This window comes from Pongo abelii, chromosome 19 (genome assembly GCF_028885655.2).
Source record: "Pongo abelii isolate AG06213 chromosome 19, NHGRI_mPonAbe1-v2.0_pri, whole genome shotgun sequence".
In the NCBI taxonomy this organism is placed as follows: Eukaryota; Metazoa; Chordata; class Mammalia; order Primates; family Hominidae; genus Pongo; species Pongo abelii.
The window spans coordinates 10,496,884-10,511,713 of NC_072004.2; the positions used below are offsets into that span (position 1 = coordinate 10,496,884).

Genomic DNA, 14,830 nt, shown 5'->3' on the forward strand with positions numbered 1-14,830 from the left:
TATATTACAGATGTTAAAATCACTGGGTTAAAGAGACTTTGAAATAAAAGGTGAAAAGTATGGAAGGTTTGAGGGCATGTGGAAGCTACTATTTTTCTGCTGTCATTTTATAGAAAATCCTACCATTATGATATTCTTTTCCTGCATTTGCTTAAGTTTATTCAGGTATTTTCCTGAGTACCTACTTAATCATCCTGTGTTTATTCCCATTATCTTCTACATTTTCCAGAAGGTTTACAGTTTTCTGTTGACTCATTTAGGAGCCAGCTTGCAACCCATGAGAATCTGGCTGGGAGGAGTCTATCTTGCATGGCAATCACATGGTCAGCATGGCAAGTGAACAATAATTTGCCACCCCTGTTATTCTTTAATGTGAAATGAAAAAAAAAGATCAATACATTTTTAATTAATCAATACACTTGTATTTTTAAAAATTCCCCAAACAGCCCTTTGGGAGGCTGAGGCGGGTGGATCATGAGGTCAGAAGATCCAGACCATTCTGGCTAACATGGTGAAACCTCGTCTCTACTAAAAAAAATACAAAAAAATTAGCCAGGTGTGGTGGCAGGCACCTGTAGTCCCAGCTACTCAGGAGGCTGAGGCAGGAGAATGGCGTGAACCCAGGAGGTGGAGCTTGCAGTGAGCCGAGATCATGCCACTGCACTCCAGCCTGGGTGACAGAGTGAGACTCCGTCTCAAAAAAAAAAAAAAAAAAAAATCACCAAAATGTTAACATTATATATAAATAGTAGAATTACGTGGAATCTTTTTCCTTGGGACCTTCTATATCCTCTGCAATGCCCTAAGTTTTGCTTGTATAATTAGAAAAAAAAATTAAACTTCTTGAAAACTATAATCAAGAAAAATATATTTCATAATCAAATATGAATTTTTATTTCATGATATCATACTAATGAGTCTTAAAAGCTAATTGCATTTGTTACTGCTGACTCTAAATTATTAACGTTTCTCAGCTCTTATTGTCTCTAAGTATTTCTTAAAATAGACCTTCAATCCCACTGTACTAAGCTAATTCAGAACTCCCTTTGTATCAATAACAAGTTGGGGAGTCCTTATTAAGTGCATTGTTGTTTTTTATAGAAGTGGAATTGGTACTACAATAACTGCCCAGTTACGCTCTTTTAAGGCTTAAAATAATTTCGACAGTGGTAAGAAAAGGTCATAGTCTTCACTAATTCCTTCATATAGATATTTCCATTGCCTTACTGTAAAATCCTCTCACCAACCAGCTACAAACTCACATCAAAAATCTCAAAACCAGCAATGTCCAAGACCCCAATGAAGTACTGCCTGGGCTGCTTGGTGTCCAGCTGCTGGTTGATGCGGGCGACCATCCACAGGAACATCTTCTCGTAGACGGCTTTGGCCAGAGCACCTACTGCGTTGGTCACCTTAAAAGACAAAATTATAACTCTCGAAGTTATTAGAGGCCTGTGAAAATGCTTTCATCCCTGGCAGTTAATTTGAATTATGCACCTACCTGTTCTACAGTCTGGCCTTTGGTGACATACTCATTGCCGACCTTGACCCTGGGGTAGCAGAGAGCTTTGAGCAGATCTGCAGAGTTCAGACTCTGGAGGTAGGCCGCCTTGTCAGCAACTAAAAAGAAGAAAGAGTAGAACAATGTTATTGTGGCCCAAAGAAACCCACTTCCTTAAAAATATTTTTTAAACTGTAAGTATTTTGTGCAGTGTTTCACATATCTCTTTCTGGGTATCCTTACCCATTTGTTCATTAAGTTCAAGTTTTTGATTATGGGGTAGTTTGCCCTAAAGAACTTCAATAATTATAGGAAACATCTATCTAGTGCTTATGTTTCCCATTGCACATTATTTAGGTATACAGATACTTTAAAACTTAATTCTTAAAAGTGAATTTACCTTCCCTAGGAAAATTCCTGGGTAACAAGTTAAGAATGTGATTTTCAAACAAATGCAAGATCATGGGGATGACTTAGTTGATACCTTCTGTGCCATCTGGCTCTGCTTGCTCCTCACGTTGCTTTTGCTTAAATTTCAGGTTCCCATAATGCATCACAGCCCCCGTGAGCTTGTAAATGGAGACCTTTTCTTCATTAGTAAAGCCCAAAATATCAATAGCACTCTGTCAATATAACCAATAGGATAGCTGTTAGGTTGTGATCCACATGCTTACTGTTAATACTGCACATTCCCATTGCTGGCCTGAGGAAACTACCAGTACTAATGGGAGACAAGGAACCCCTTAGATTGGGTATATAGAGAGTTGGTCAACCAAAGGCCAGCACAGAGCATTAGAATTATAGGTGCATACCCTCTGAAGATTCAAAACGGGAATTTAGAACAGAGAACAAAGATAGTAAATCTAAGGAACTTGTTATTTTGTGAGATGGTAGGAATCTAATGCAAGTCAATTGCAAAAAAAAAAAAATAGTTCAGAAATTTTCGGAAATGATAGATCTTTAGAAGAATGTAAGGGGTAAGTAAAATGCTATAGGTGCACATCATATTCTTTTCATTTGACTCCAAGGGGCATGTCCATTTGCATCCTGGAATCTTCCTTTGCCATTTCTACTAGACACTGAATATTTATCTGGATCACCATTACTCTGACCCACCATAATAATTCCAATTTTCTTGTGTTCTACTTACATCTGTGGCCATCAGTTCTTCCTGATCATCGATGCTGGCCACACTGATCTCCCCTTGACTGACAAATGGGTAATCATATGGGTTCGTGGTAATCAGAAGCATTTCTAAGTACAGGAAACAGAACAAAGATAAGCATAATTATCTTCTTCATTAAAACAAGAGATTTCTAGACAAATTGTGAGGCACTATATTGTTGTGGGAACTCAGGGACCCCAAACAGAGGGACCGGCTGAAGCCATGGCAGAAGAACATAAATTGTGAAGATTTCATGGACATTTATTAGTTCCCCAAATTAATACTTTTATAATTTCTTACGCCTGTCTTTACTGCATTCTCTGAACATAAATTCTGACGATTTCATGGACATTTATCACTTCCCCAATCAATAGTCTTGTGATTTCCTATGCCTGTCTTTACTTTAATCTCTTAATCCTGTCATCTTCATAAGCTGAGGATGCATGTTGCCTCAGGACCCTGTGATGACTGCGTTAACTGCACAACTGCATTAACTGCACAAATTGTTCGTAAAGCATGTGTGTTTAAACAATATGAAATCTGGGCACCTTGAAAAAAAGAACAGGATAATGGCAATGTTCAGGGAACAAGGGAGATAACCATTAGGTCTGGCTGCCTGAGAGCCAGGTGGAACACAGCCATATTTCTCTTCTTTCAAAAGCAAATAGGAGAAATATCGCTGAATTCTTTTTCTCAGCAAGGAACAGCCCTGAGAAAGAGTATGCGTTCCTAGGGGAAGGTCTCTAAAATGGCTGCTCTGGGAATGTTTGTCTTTTACAGTTGTAGATAAGGGCTGAAATAAGCCTGGTCTCCTTTAGCGCTCCCAGGCCTATTAGGACGAGGAAATCCCGCCTAGTAAATTTTAGTCAGACCGGTTGTCTGCTCTCAAACCCTGCCTCCTGATAAGATGTTATCAATGACAATGCATGCCCAAAACTTTATTAGCAATTTTAATTTCGCCCCAGTCCTGTGATCTCGCCCTGCCTCCATTTGCCTTGTAATATTTTATTACCTTGTGAAACGTGATCTCTGTGACCCACACCCTATTCGTACACTCCCTCCCCTTTTCCTACACTCCCTCCCCTATTCCTACACTCCCTCCCCTATTCCTACACTCCCTCCCCTTTTCCTACACTCCCTCCCCTATTCCTACACTCCCTCCCCTTTTCCTACACTCCCTCCCCTTTTCCTACACTCCCTCCCCTTTTCCTACACTCCCTCCCCTTTTCCTACACTCCCTCCCCTTTTCCTACACTCCCTCCCCTTTTCCTACACTCCCTCCCCTATTCCTACACTCCCTCCCCTTTTCCTACACTCCCTCCCCTTTTCCTACACTCCCTCCCCTATTCCTACACTCCCTCCCCTATTCCTACACTCCCTCCCCTATTCCTACACTCCCTCCCCTTTTCCTACACTCCCTCCCCTATTCCTACACTCCCTCCCCTTTTCCTACACTCCCTCCCCTTTTCCTACACTCCCTCCCCTTTTCCTACACTCCCTCTCCTTTGAAAATCACTAATAAAAACTTGCTGGTTTTGTGGCTTGGGGAGCATCACAGAATCTGCCGACATGTGATGTCTGCCACAGATACCCAGCTTTAAAATTTCTCTCTTTTGTACTCTTTCCCTTTATTTCTCAGACTGGCCAACACTTAGGAAATAGAAAAGAACCTATGTGAAATAACGTTGAATTATCGGGGGCGGGTTCTCCCGATATCACATGATGCTTGGTTGATGACTGATGGGCACTGGAGAGGCATTTAAAGGATATTAGGCACCATCACAAACACCTTGAAGTTGATGTCATGGTGCTCTTATAAATCCTTATTTTTAAAAAAAAATGGCCGGGCACAGTGTCTCATGCCCATAATTCCATCACTTTGGGAGGCCAAGGTGGGCAGATCACCTGAGGTCAGGAATTCGAGACCAGCCTGGACAACATGGTGAAACCCCATCTCTACTAAAACACAAATATTAGCCAGGCGTGGTGGCGCATGCCTGTAATCCCAGCTACTTGGGAGGCTGGAGCAGGGAGAATCGCTTGAACCCGGGAGGTGGAGGTAGCCGTGAGCTGAGATTTCTCCATTGCACTCTGGCCTGGGTGACAAAGTGCGACTCCATCTCAACAAACAAACGAACAAACAAACAAAACTATTCTAATCCAAAGAGGATAATCACATAATGGGAAAAGTTTATCACTATAGTGTTGATTATATACAATCCAGAATTGGAAATAATCTATCTGTAAAGAGGGTATGGTTAAGTAAATTGTGCTCATTTCTAGAATAGAATACTATGCAACCATTGGAAATAATGATGTGGAGCTATATTTAGTGACATGGAAAAAGCTATGATACATAATTGCTCAGTAAAAAAGTAGATTACAGGAGAGCATGTAATCATGATTTCAGTTATGAAAATTGTATGTATGTATCTATATGTAGAGATATGTATACAGAAAATGACTAGAGAGATATTCATCCAAGTGTTCATGGTGGTTATTTCATAGTAGTAGGAATTAGAGATGTTATTTTCAGTTTTCCTTTTGCTTTCCTTTGAATTTTTCTAATGAGCACATATAAATTTTTACCAAACTCACAAAGCTATTTAAAAAATAAGAAGGCACATAAACTTGACAAAATTCAGTCATAGAATACTAGGTTGGACTATGCATTGATAGGTACTGATGCAGTAATTCTGGAAAAGAATTATGACATTTCTTACCAATTAGTTCTGGTTTCTTATTCGATGTAATCTGATAAAAAATATGATAACTCCTCTCAGCCTTAAGCTGGAAAACAACTCTAGACTTCTCTAGCAGATCTGGAAGGAAACAAATAACAAATAAGAAAATTGTAAAAATTCATGTGACATGCGAATTTGATTTTTGGTCAGTTTTTTAGGTCATACAAATCAGAAATGATTTTAAAGATATCTGAACACTTACATGTTTCAATATCAGCAGATGCCAGTTTTCCAGTAGTGCCAAAGTGGATTCTGATGAATTTACCCTTGAAATAAAAGCTAATATTACTACCTTGTTTTTATATAATATTGAATCTTTGAGAAATTCAAAACATTTGATGCTGGTACTTTAATATTAAATCAGTTCAGAGAGTATTTGTATCAGGTAGAAAAAGGTGTATCTCCTATTTTATAAGTAGAAGAGTTTTATCTTTGATTTAAAAATTATAAATATTTGTTAAGTATGTGAAGTAATGGATACGTTAATTAGCATGTTAATCATTCCATAATATACACATAACATATATCAAAACATCACATTGTATTTCATAAGTACAATTATTATTTGTAAATTAAAAATAAAAATTTTAAAATTGTGAAAAAGTGTAGATCATGACAGATAAGAAAGAACTCAGGAAAAAGGCCATATATCCTTCAAGATGGGGCTTTGATCCATGTTATTACATGCTCAGAGGAAAAGGAAAGAACGATGATGTAATAGAATGGGAATGAAAAAGATTCAGAGAATGTAATTACAAACATCTCATAAATTTTGACCAGTGAACAGCATCTATTAGCGTGTCCAAGAGACTTACAAAGCGAGAGGAGTTGTCATTCCTCACGGTCTTGGCGTTGCCAAAGGCCTCCAGTAGGGGGTTGGCACTGATGATTTGATCTTCCAGAGTCCCCTGCAAAGGCAAGAGCAGTCCATGCATCTGGGGCTTGGGAATTTCCTACCTGAGAGTCCTGACAGAGCCTGGATTCTGACTGTGACAATCAGACTCACCTGTATTTTGCCAGAAGTAACTTCTTCCTTCTTCTTCTCCCCAGTAACTGCAATTGTTGCAAAGTACTGGATGACACGCTTGGTGTTCACAGTCTTCCCTGCACCAGATTCTCCGCTGTCAAATCAAAACTCAATCAGATGTGGTCTCAAGGCTAGCAGCTATCACAGCCATGTAAAGAAAGCATAAAATCTACTTACGTGATCAGGATTGACTGATTCTCTCGGTCTACAAAAGAAATTATAGACATTTAATACTGTTTTCTTACATATTTGTAAATGATAAGTAAAGTAAAATGGAATGAACTTAGTATTATTCAGTCTGGACTTTGCAACCTTTAGGGCTTGGCAGGCTCTAGACCTACCACTTTCTCCCTCCCCAACTTTAGCACACATCCACCCATTTAAACAGAACACCACTACTTTTATCGGTTTTATATTCAAATCTTCCAAGAAATATTTCCTTTGAGGAAAAAAATTCTAAGATGAAGGAAAATGTTTGAATGCCACTCTATAAGTGATGACCACATGGCTGTGTATTCCTGAAGCACCAGACTTTTTCTTTTTAATACTCTATCACTAAATAAACACTGAAAGTAGACTTGGCTCTTTGGTTAGGTTTAGAAGACGATTTAAGTTAGGGACATATATATTGTGGGTGCAAGATGTAATGAAGAATGAGCGTTAGAGATATTTTTAGTGTATGAAAAGGAGTAAGTACAGTAAAGGTGATACCTTTAGAAATATGGCTTCGGTCATATTTTTAGGAAAAGGTAAAATTTTGTTTTGATGTTTTACTGTCTCTGAACAGGAATTCTCTAAGCCCCTTCTCAAGGTGCCACAGTAGTTTAGATTGGTCTAGCCAAGACAATATTGTAGGAAGCAGATTCAACATCTAAGTGTCTTAATACCAAATACACCTTAAATCTGGAGCCTGTTCAGGTTGGTTCTGGGCAAAGGGCGATAGCATTGTGCCATCCTTCACATAAAGAGACTGTTTCATCTGTCACAATTTAGGATGCTGAGGCTAAAACTACAGAGACAAGTTTTACTCTTCCGTTTTTTGGCTCATAGTAACGGAGACACAGTTTGTATGTGTGATTGTGTGTGCATAAGTGTGTGTGTGTATACATACACAGAAATATTTATATTTTTGCTCATATTTGAGTTTCTGAGTCATTCAAAAGTATACTAACTAACCATGGACAGCCTCTGTTGACCTTTTCAAAGTTTAAGAGATCATTAGCAATTATGTAATATTACGGATTACAAATCAGCCTTTCTCCCCTTCCTGGACCTTCTCCTTCATAAATACACCAGCCTCAACTAAAAGAGATGATCTCAAAGAATGTGTTGAGATTGCCTCGAGTCTCTTTCTCCTATGGTTCTGCTCTAAAGGTTTATGCACTTGCAAAGCATTCGGCTTACTCACCAGTCAGCATGAACTGATAGGCGTTGTCAGAGATGGAGAAGATGTGGGGCGGGGCCTCCTGGCGCTTTTTGCCTCGGTAGGCTGTCACCACCTCGGGCTTATACACTGGCAGCCACTTGTAGGGGTTGACAGTGACACAGAAGAGACCTGAATAGGTCTATGAGAAGGAAAAAGAAAGAATAAGTACCCAAAGACCTTTCCCGTTATTTGTGCAATTAACTTATTAATTGAATGTTTTTTTGAGACAGGGTCTTGCTCTGTCACCCAGGCTGGAGTGCAGTGGTGCTGCCTCAGCTCACTGCAGCCCCAACCTCCTGGGCTCAAGCAATCCTCCCACCTCATCCTTCCAAGTAGCTGGTACTACAGGCATGCATCACCATGCCCAGCTAATTTTGTTCGTGCTTTTTGTAGAGCTAAAGTCTCACTTTGTTGCCCAGGCTGGTCTGGAAATTAATTGAATTTTAACAAAAAGGAGCACTTTAAGTGAGTACTCTTATTTCTTCAAGGCATCAGCATGAAAACTAGTTGGCAAGTTCAACAATGTGATAGCGGAATCCTGAGGGAAGTGACTACAATTCAGCTTTATTGCTCTCCTCAGGGCTTTTCACAGTGATTTTTACATAGCAGAAGAAGAAATGCATGTTATTAAACACAGGTGCTATGAAACTTTTATTGTTTTATGGAAATGGTTTATATTTTCTTTGCAGCATTAAGACAATTCAAATTTATGAGAACATAAATTTGGATATAAGCTAAGTGGCCAACAGTAAGGGAATGGTTAGGTGAACTATGGTAAATCTTCTAAGACAATTTGATACAGGCATTTAAAAAAGTAAACATGAAAGTATACGGCAACACTCAGGAAATATTTACAAAACGTTTTTAAGTTATAAGGAAACAGGACACGAAATGATATATATATGTGTATATATGTATATATATACACATATATACATATATACATACATATATACATATATACGTATATATACGTATATACATATATACACACATATACGTATATATATATACACACACACATATATACGTATATATGTGTATATATGTATATATATACACACACATCATGATTACAATAGGGGGATTTAAAAAATCTTTGACAATTGGTTCAAGACAGGCACGAACTAGTTAGACTGGATGCTGACCATCAACTCTAGGTATACTTGTATAGGTGTTGCCTAGCTAAATAACAGCACTGGCTAAACTATGCAAAAATATGAATATAATATAATAAATTTGATTTAAAAATATTTACTGCATGTTTATTATGTGCAGGCCTTTGCCAGACAGTATAAATGAGACCAGATAAATGAGATGATGTCCTTTGAGGAATCCCCAGTCTATGTAGGAGACAGTCATGTAAATGAATGATCAAGGAGAAACATGGTCAGTGTTAAGGCAAGGACAGAAATGAAAGGACGGAACATCTCACTGCTTGGGGAAGTGGGAGAGGTTTCATCGACGAGGTGACATTCCAGATAGAAGGGACCAGAACACACAGATACAAATTGCTGTTATTTCAGGGGAGTGAAAATGAGTGAAGTTTGTTTTTTTTTCAAAAAAAAAAAATTTTAGGCCAGGCATGATGGCTCATGCCTGTAATCCCAGCACTTTGGGAGGCCAAGGCAGGCGGATCGTTTGAGCCTAGGAGTTCGAGACCAGTCTGGGCAACATAGTGAAACTCTGTCTCTGCTAAAAAAATACAAAAAAAAAAAAAAAATAGCCGGGCATGGTGGCACATGCCTATAATCCCAGCTACTCTGGAGGCTGAGGCACAAGAATCGCTTGAACCCACGAGGCAGAGGTTGCGGTGAGCCGAGATTGCACCACTGCACTCCAGCCTGGGACACAGAGCGAGACTCTGTCTCAAAAAAAAAAAAAAAATTAAAATAGTTTAAAGTATTAAAACATGTTTATCTTTTCACTTTGGATGATTCTGCGGCTCGAGTGGGGAAAAGGAATGGGGAAAATTACCTGTGATTGAAATATAAGCAGTAACTCCTCAAATGCCTGTTGAAGGGTTTCTGGGCAAACCCAGTCAACATGGACAGTGGCCTTCCCCAGCTTTGGATGGGAAAACAAGGAAGTGCTGGTTGCTGAGCTGTGCTTTACAATAGCAATCGTGAAGCCTTTTAACTAGTTATGCTACAATGAAAGTGAAATGGGTCACTACCTGTGACCTATTTATGCTCAGTGGAAGAAGCGGGATGGTAGGGTACATGAGGATGATTATACAGAGCACTGGCAGGGGACACTCACGTAGATCATCCAGGCTGCATAACGCTCTTTGAGGTTGTACAGCACAGCAGGCTCATGCAGATGAGTCATCATGGCCATGTCCTCGATCTTGTCATATTTGGGAGGGTTCATGGGGAAGACCTGATCATCCTTCACTGTCAGAGTCTGGTAAACAGGAAAGATAACCGTTTACATTAATTGAGTGACCAAACAACAACTACAAAAGTCAATAAAATGTGGCAAGCTCCTGGGATTCTACTCACCGCTCCTCCCTCAGTCTTCACCGTCACTTTTCCTCCTTCTCTGCTCTGGATGGTCCCTTTGACAAAGGATTCTTTGGGCTCCACCACAAAGACAGATGTTTTGGCATCAAAGGGCCTATTCTGGGCCTCAATGCGCTCCCTTTCAGACTTTCGGAGGAAAGGAGCAGCCTCCCCAAAAACAGCCAATTCTGAGTCTGAACTCATGGCTGCTGAACTCAGAGGTCCTAAAGGAGATAACACTTTCACATTAGAGAGTCTGGATTGCCATGTATACCGATAAATCTTAATATTTATTGTATTTCATAGGCCCAGTTGGAAATTCCACTAGACAGGTCTACTGTTCACCATACTATAGTTACTGAGACAAACATAATCACAAGACCGAAAATGCATCAGGTGGTCTCTGTGTACCCAATACCGTATTTAGGGCTTTGCATCCATTGTCTTATTTCATCCTCCAAGACTCACATTCTCATTGGGAACTGAGTTACAGTCCAGTGCTGCTGTCAAGTAGCTTGTGACCTTGGGTATGTCACTTGATTTTTTTGAGCCTAAGTGACTCCATCTTTAGAATAGGGATTATAAATTCTGCCTTTCTAAATTCACAGCCCATGATATATGGTGAAGATACTTTGAAAAAGAAATTTAAATAATGACTGAGAAAGTAATTTGAAATTGTTCAGGCTACCATTTATATATAAGATGTCATGAATTATCATGTCACAAAATTCCATGTCTTGAATGTAATGTAGAAGAACTTTATTTCCTCCTTTACCTGTTCAGCCAGATTTGTTCAAGTTCAGTGGCTTATTGGAGATTATAATTTTGTTTGCCTTTTTTTCTTTTAGGTTAGGTGCTTAGTATAGTTTCTCTGACATAATTTTTTGCATATTAAATACAGTTCTTCAGTTTAACCCCCTTAAACTAATTAAGGATAAAAACAGTAGCCAACGTTAACCTCATTCTTCTACATCTAAGGGCTCCCTTTACTATTCCAAATTTTCCTTTGAAGCGTGCAGGCCCTGTTTGCTCTGTAGATTGTCAGTGGTATCATTAGAATGAAAGGTTTGGCAAATAATTCTACCGCAGTCATTACATGATCAAATTACTTGAAACTCATTTGAATCTTCTCTCCTAGTCTCTCCCTTTAGAAATGCAGTAAGTAGTGGGAGGGCAGATTAATACCTCTATTATATATAAGAAAAATGCTGCAGCACTCAGCATTGTGTAAGGCGACTTTTTACAAGGGCTTTAAGAAGTTTAAAGGAAGGATTGTCTTACTTCCATTTTACATTGTTGGATATTATGTTTACTAAACGAATTCTAACAGCAGGATACATTTTTATCAAATTTGAGATTTTTAGCCAGGGAATCTGAGGGTAGACTTTTTCCTGCACAGACAATATATTTATTCAAAGCGATTCCCCTGCTCAAATGTCACCCCACCAATGCTTGAGCTGTAAATGAGGACGTGTGCATTGTCCTGAAAGGACAGTCCTGCCTTTCTCACCCCTTTCCTGAAGCACAGTTGTTAGAGGGTATTTACTGAGACAAGCACTTTCTGAAAGGTGGCTAAGTGACAGAAATCCATCCCAGAGACTCTTGCATTTTCCTCCAGGAGCTGGTTAGTCCAAATCTTACCTTGTTAGCAAGTGAGAAGATGTAGCCTGGGAGTGAGACAGTTCTATAAAAGAAAAGGGAAAAGCACTTGATTAGTTGACCAAAAAGAGGGGGAAAAATCCCATTTATGGCATTACTTGCTATTGTAAACAGAAGTAACAAAATTCATAGAGGTAAAACGTGCAGTTCCAGAAGGAGCAGTACCAGAACTAGCAGCTGCTGCTGACACCGGGCAGTGTGACCAGTGTCCCTCTTGAAAGGCCCGTCCTGCTCCCACTTACCTTGGAGCTTTTTAAAGCAGGACGAGTCAGCCTCATTCCAAGAGCTCTTTTATATGGATAGCTATGGAAACAATGCAGCTGCCTCTTCTTTCTTAAGTCAAAAGGAATTGTTTGGCAAAATACCTCTTGGCAATCTACCGTCCTCGCATAATTCTCATTCATATTAAGAATGGTTGGATATAATTAGAAATATTTTTCTTATTGAGTATGTGGATAAATCTCCTATGGATAATTTGAGAAGATGATCTGAAAGAGTCAAGCTGGTGGATAAAGGCAGTGGCTGGGCAGCCAGGATACCTGGCTTCCCTCGGAACTTCTTTTTGGCTTTGCTGGGCATACCATTCGGGCTTGCCTCGCATCACTTTCGCATATTTCATGTGTTAAGTCACATAAATAAAATACAAATATGTATTTTAATTTTGTGACAGTTAATTTTTACCTGTTGATCCTTTCTTTCCAGCCCTGCAAAATTAAGCGGTGTGCCTTCAACAACTTAAAGAGATAGAGGGTCCTCTCTGTTATTCCAACATTCCTGTAGTTTCAGGAATTTCCTTGCTCACTCACCTTTTTGCTTTTGCCAAAGTTGTTCCCTCTACTTAGCACACCATTTCCTGTCCCCCTACCCATCTGACTTGCCTGCAATAAAAAAGGTTGAATATTTTCTAGTAGCAGAGGTGTTTTTAGAGAATACTTTTCAACATTTTTTCGTGTCATAGCTCGCTGAGAAAAAAGTGACAATATTAGTGTAGCATGCTAGAGTAATGTGGAAAGGATTTATCTATATCTGTAAAGGGCTTGGGGAGAATATTTTTAATTTTTTTACATTCCTTTATGTAATATAAATATAATAACTATGATACGCATAGCGTTAAGGAAAATATTAAATACTGAATATGTCGGAAACTTACAAATAATATCTTCTTGAAAATCCTAAGGAAAAATTTGAGCTATATCCCACAAATAAAACTTGTTTGTATCTGACTTTATACTTGAAATATGACACAAATTGCCTGATCAAATTTTCAAAAATGATACAAACAGTATCTGTGTTCTTGATAATTACCAAGCGGGAATCTTTGTCCAAGAAGGAGGGATGAAAATGGAAAACCAAGTAATTTACAACTGTTGGAGTATTTTAAAAATTCACCAGCTCTTCTTTCTCCTTCATTGAAAAATATAATGTTGAATATTCTCGTACAGTGAAAATAAGTTTTTAATCCATTTAAACTCTCTCTTTCATATCACATATTTCAAAGGATAATGAAGCTCTAATCTTCAAAAACTTCATGGGTTAAAGGAGTCATCAGCTGCTACATTGGTCAAAGGGCACATCAGTCACAAATACACAGAAGTACCTGATCTATTCAAAGTCTAAGGTTTGGAGCTATTACTGTGAGCTACCTCTTCCAGTACAACCTACTTAGCCTTCTGGCACCTTTATTCTGGCTGGATGCTCTCTGGGCCGCATGCCTTGTCCCAGGCATCCTGGAACACCAACCCTCCCAGCAATTCCAGGGGTCTCTTGACTACAGAAGACAGCATTACATTCTCAGCTGGCTGCTGAAGTCCTTCTTGGTTCCATCCAGCACATGGCAAATACCACCATTGTGCTTGCCTCCTGTAAGGATCATAGGTTATGCTGTCAAACTCGAATGCAGCCCAGTCAACACTCTGAGGAACCCTTAGTCAGCCTTCTCCCAGCTAGGAGCCACCTCCCAAGGCTGTGGTCCCCCCTGCCCATCCAGCCATTCTGAGAATGAAGAGATCAACATTTTATGGCACATCAGTTACCTTTTTGATGCCAAGACACACTGGTTGGGAAGCTCTGTTTTAAGGTGAGCTGTTGAGCTGTTTTTTCAAACTAAACAGCCATTTTTAGTGCCCACAGCAATAGTTTAATATTCTCTTGTTCCATCTCTGCTGCCAATGGGCATTTTCCTTATGTTTTATTAAATATTTCTTATTTTATGTTATTTACAAAATGATCTTCACTTTTTTTTTTTTTTTGAGACAGAGTCTCACTCTGTCACCCAGGCTGGAATGCAGTGGCATGATCCCAGCTCACTGCAACCTCCGCCTCCCGGGTTCAAGCAATTCTCCTGCCTCAGCCTCCCAAGTAGGTGGGACTGCAGGCACGTGCCACCACGCCCGGCTAATTTTTTTGTATTTTTAGTAGAGACGGGGTTTCACCATGTTAGCCAGGATGGTCTCAATCTCCTGACCTCGTGATACACCCGCCTCAGCCTCCCAAAGTGCTGGGATTACTGGTGTGAGCTACCGCGCCCAGCCTGATCTTCAATTTTAAGTCAATCCATGGTTCTATATTCTGTTTCCTCATTTGGTAAACTCCTTCAGTGAATACTGCGTTCTATAGGTAGCCCCTGTCTAATACATTGTTTTTGACTGTAAAGAAGAAAATGCAAAGCCTTGTTCCCAGTGATTAAGAGACACATCTTAATTGTTCCCATGCCACTTGGCTCAGGATCTGTGACTGTTAAATGTTCTCTGAGAATGAGAGCTTAAGGAATATGTCATTCGGGATCATCTTTTCCACTATGTAAA

The 14,830-nt window shown here is 39.4% G+C and overlaps 1 protein-coding gene across 1 annotated transcript in view; it reads right to left on the bottom strand.

Annotated features, from left to right (window-relative positions):
* The window catches only part of MYH2 (myosin heavy chain 2), a 29,078-nt gene extending 16,787 nt beyond the window's left edge, over window positions 1-12,291 (bottom strand). Inside the window, exons 1-14 of the mRNA XM_003778740.3 lie at window positions 12,192-12,291; window positions 12,009-12,051; window positions 10,368-10,591; window positions 10,126-10,269; window positions 7,846-8,002; window positions 6,615-6,642; window positions 6,417-6,531; window positions 6,226-6,318; window positions 5,613-5,676; window positions 5,390-5,488; window positions 2,652-2,755; window positions 1,986-2,124; window positions 1,502-1,620; window positions 1,263-1,412 (exon numbers count right to left, since the gene is read on the bottom strand). Coding sequence (XP_003778788.3) covers window positions 1,263-1,412; window positions 1,502-1,620; window positions 1,986-2,124; window positions 2,652-2,755; window positions 5,390-5,488; window positions 5,613-5,676; window positions 6,226-6,318; window positions 6,417-6,531; window positions 6,615-6,642; window positions 7,846-8,002; window positions 10,126-10,269; window positions 10,368-10,571 — 1,416 coding nt within the window. The 5' untranslated portion in view covers window positions 10,572-10,591; window positions 12,009-12,051; window positions 12,192-12,291. The remainder of the gene's footprint in view (window positions 1-1,262; window positions 1,413-1,501; window positions 1,621-1,985; window positions 2,125-2,651; window positions 2,756-5,389; window positions 5,489-5,612; window positions 5,677-6,225; window positions 6,319-6,416; window positions 6,532-6,614; window positions 6,643-7,845; window positions 8,003-10,125; window positions 10,270-10,367; window positions 10,592-12,008; window positions 12,052-12,191) is intronic.
* Between the last annotated feature and the right edge of the window lie 2,539 nt (window positions 12,292-14,830).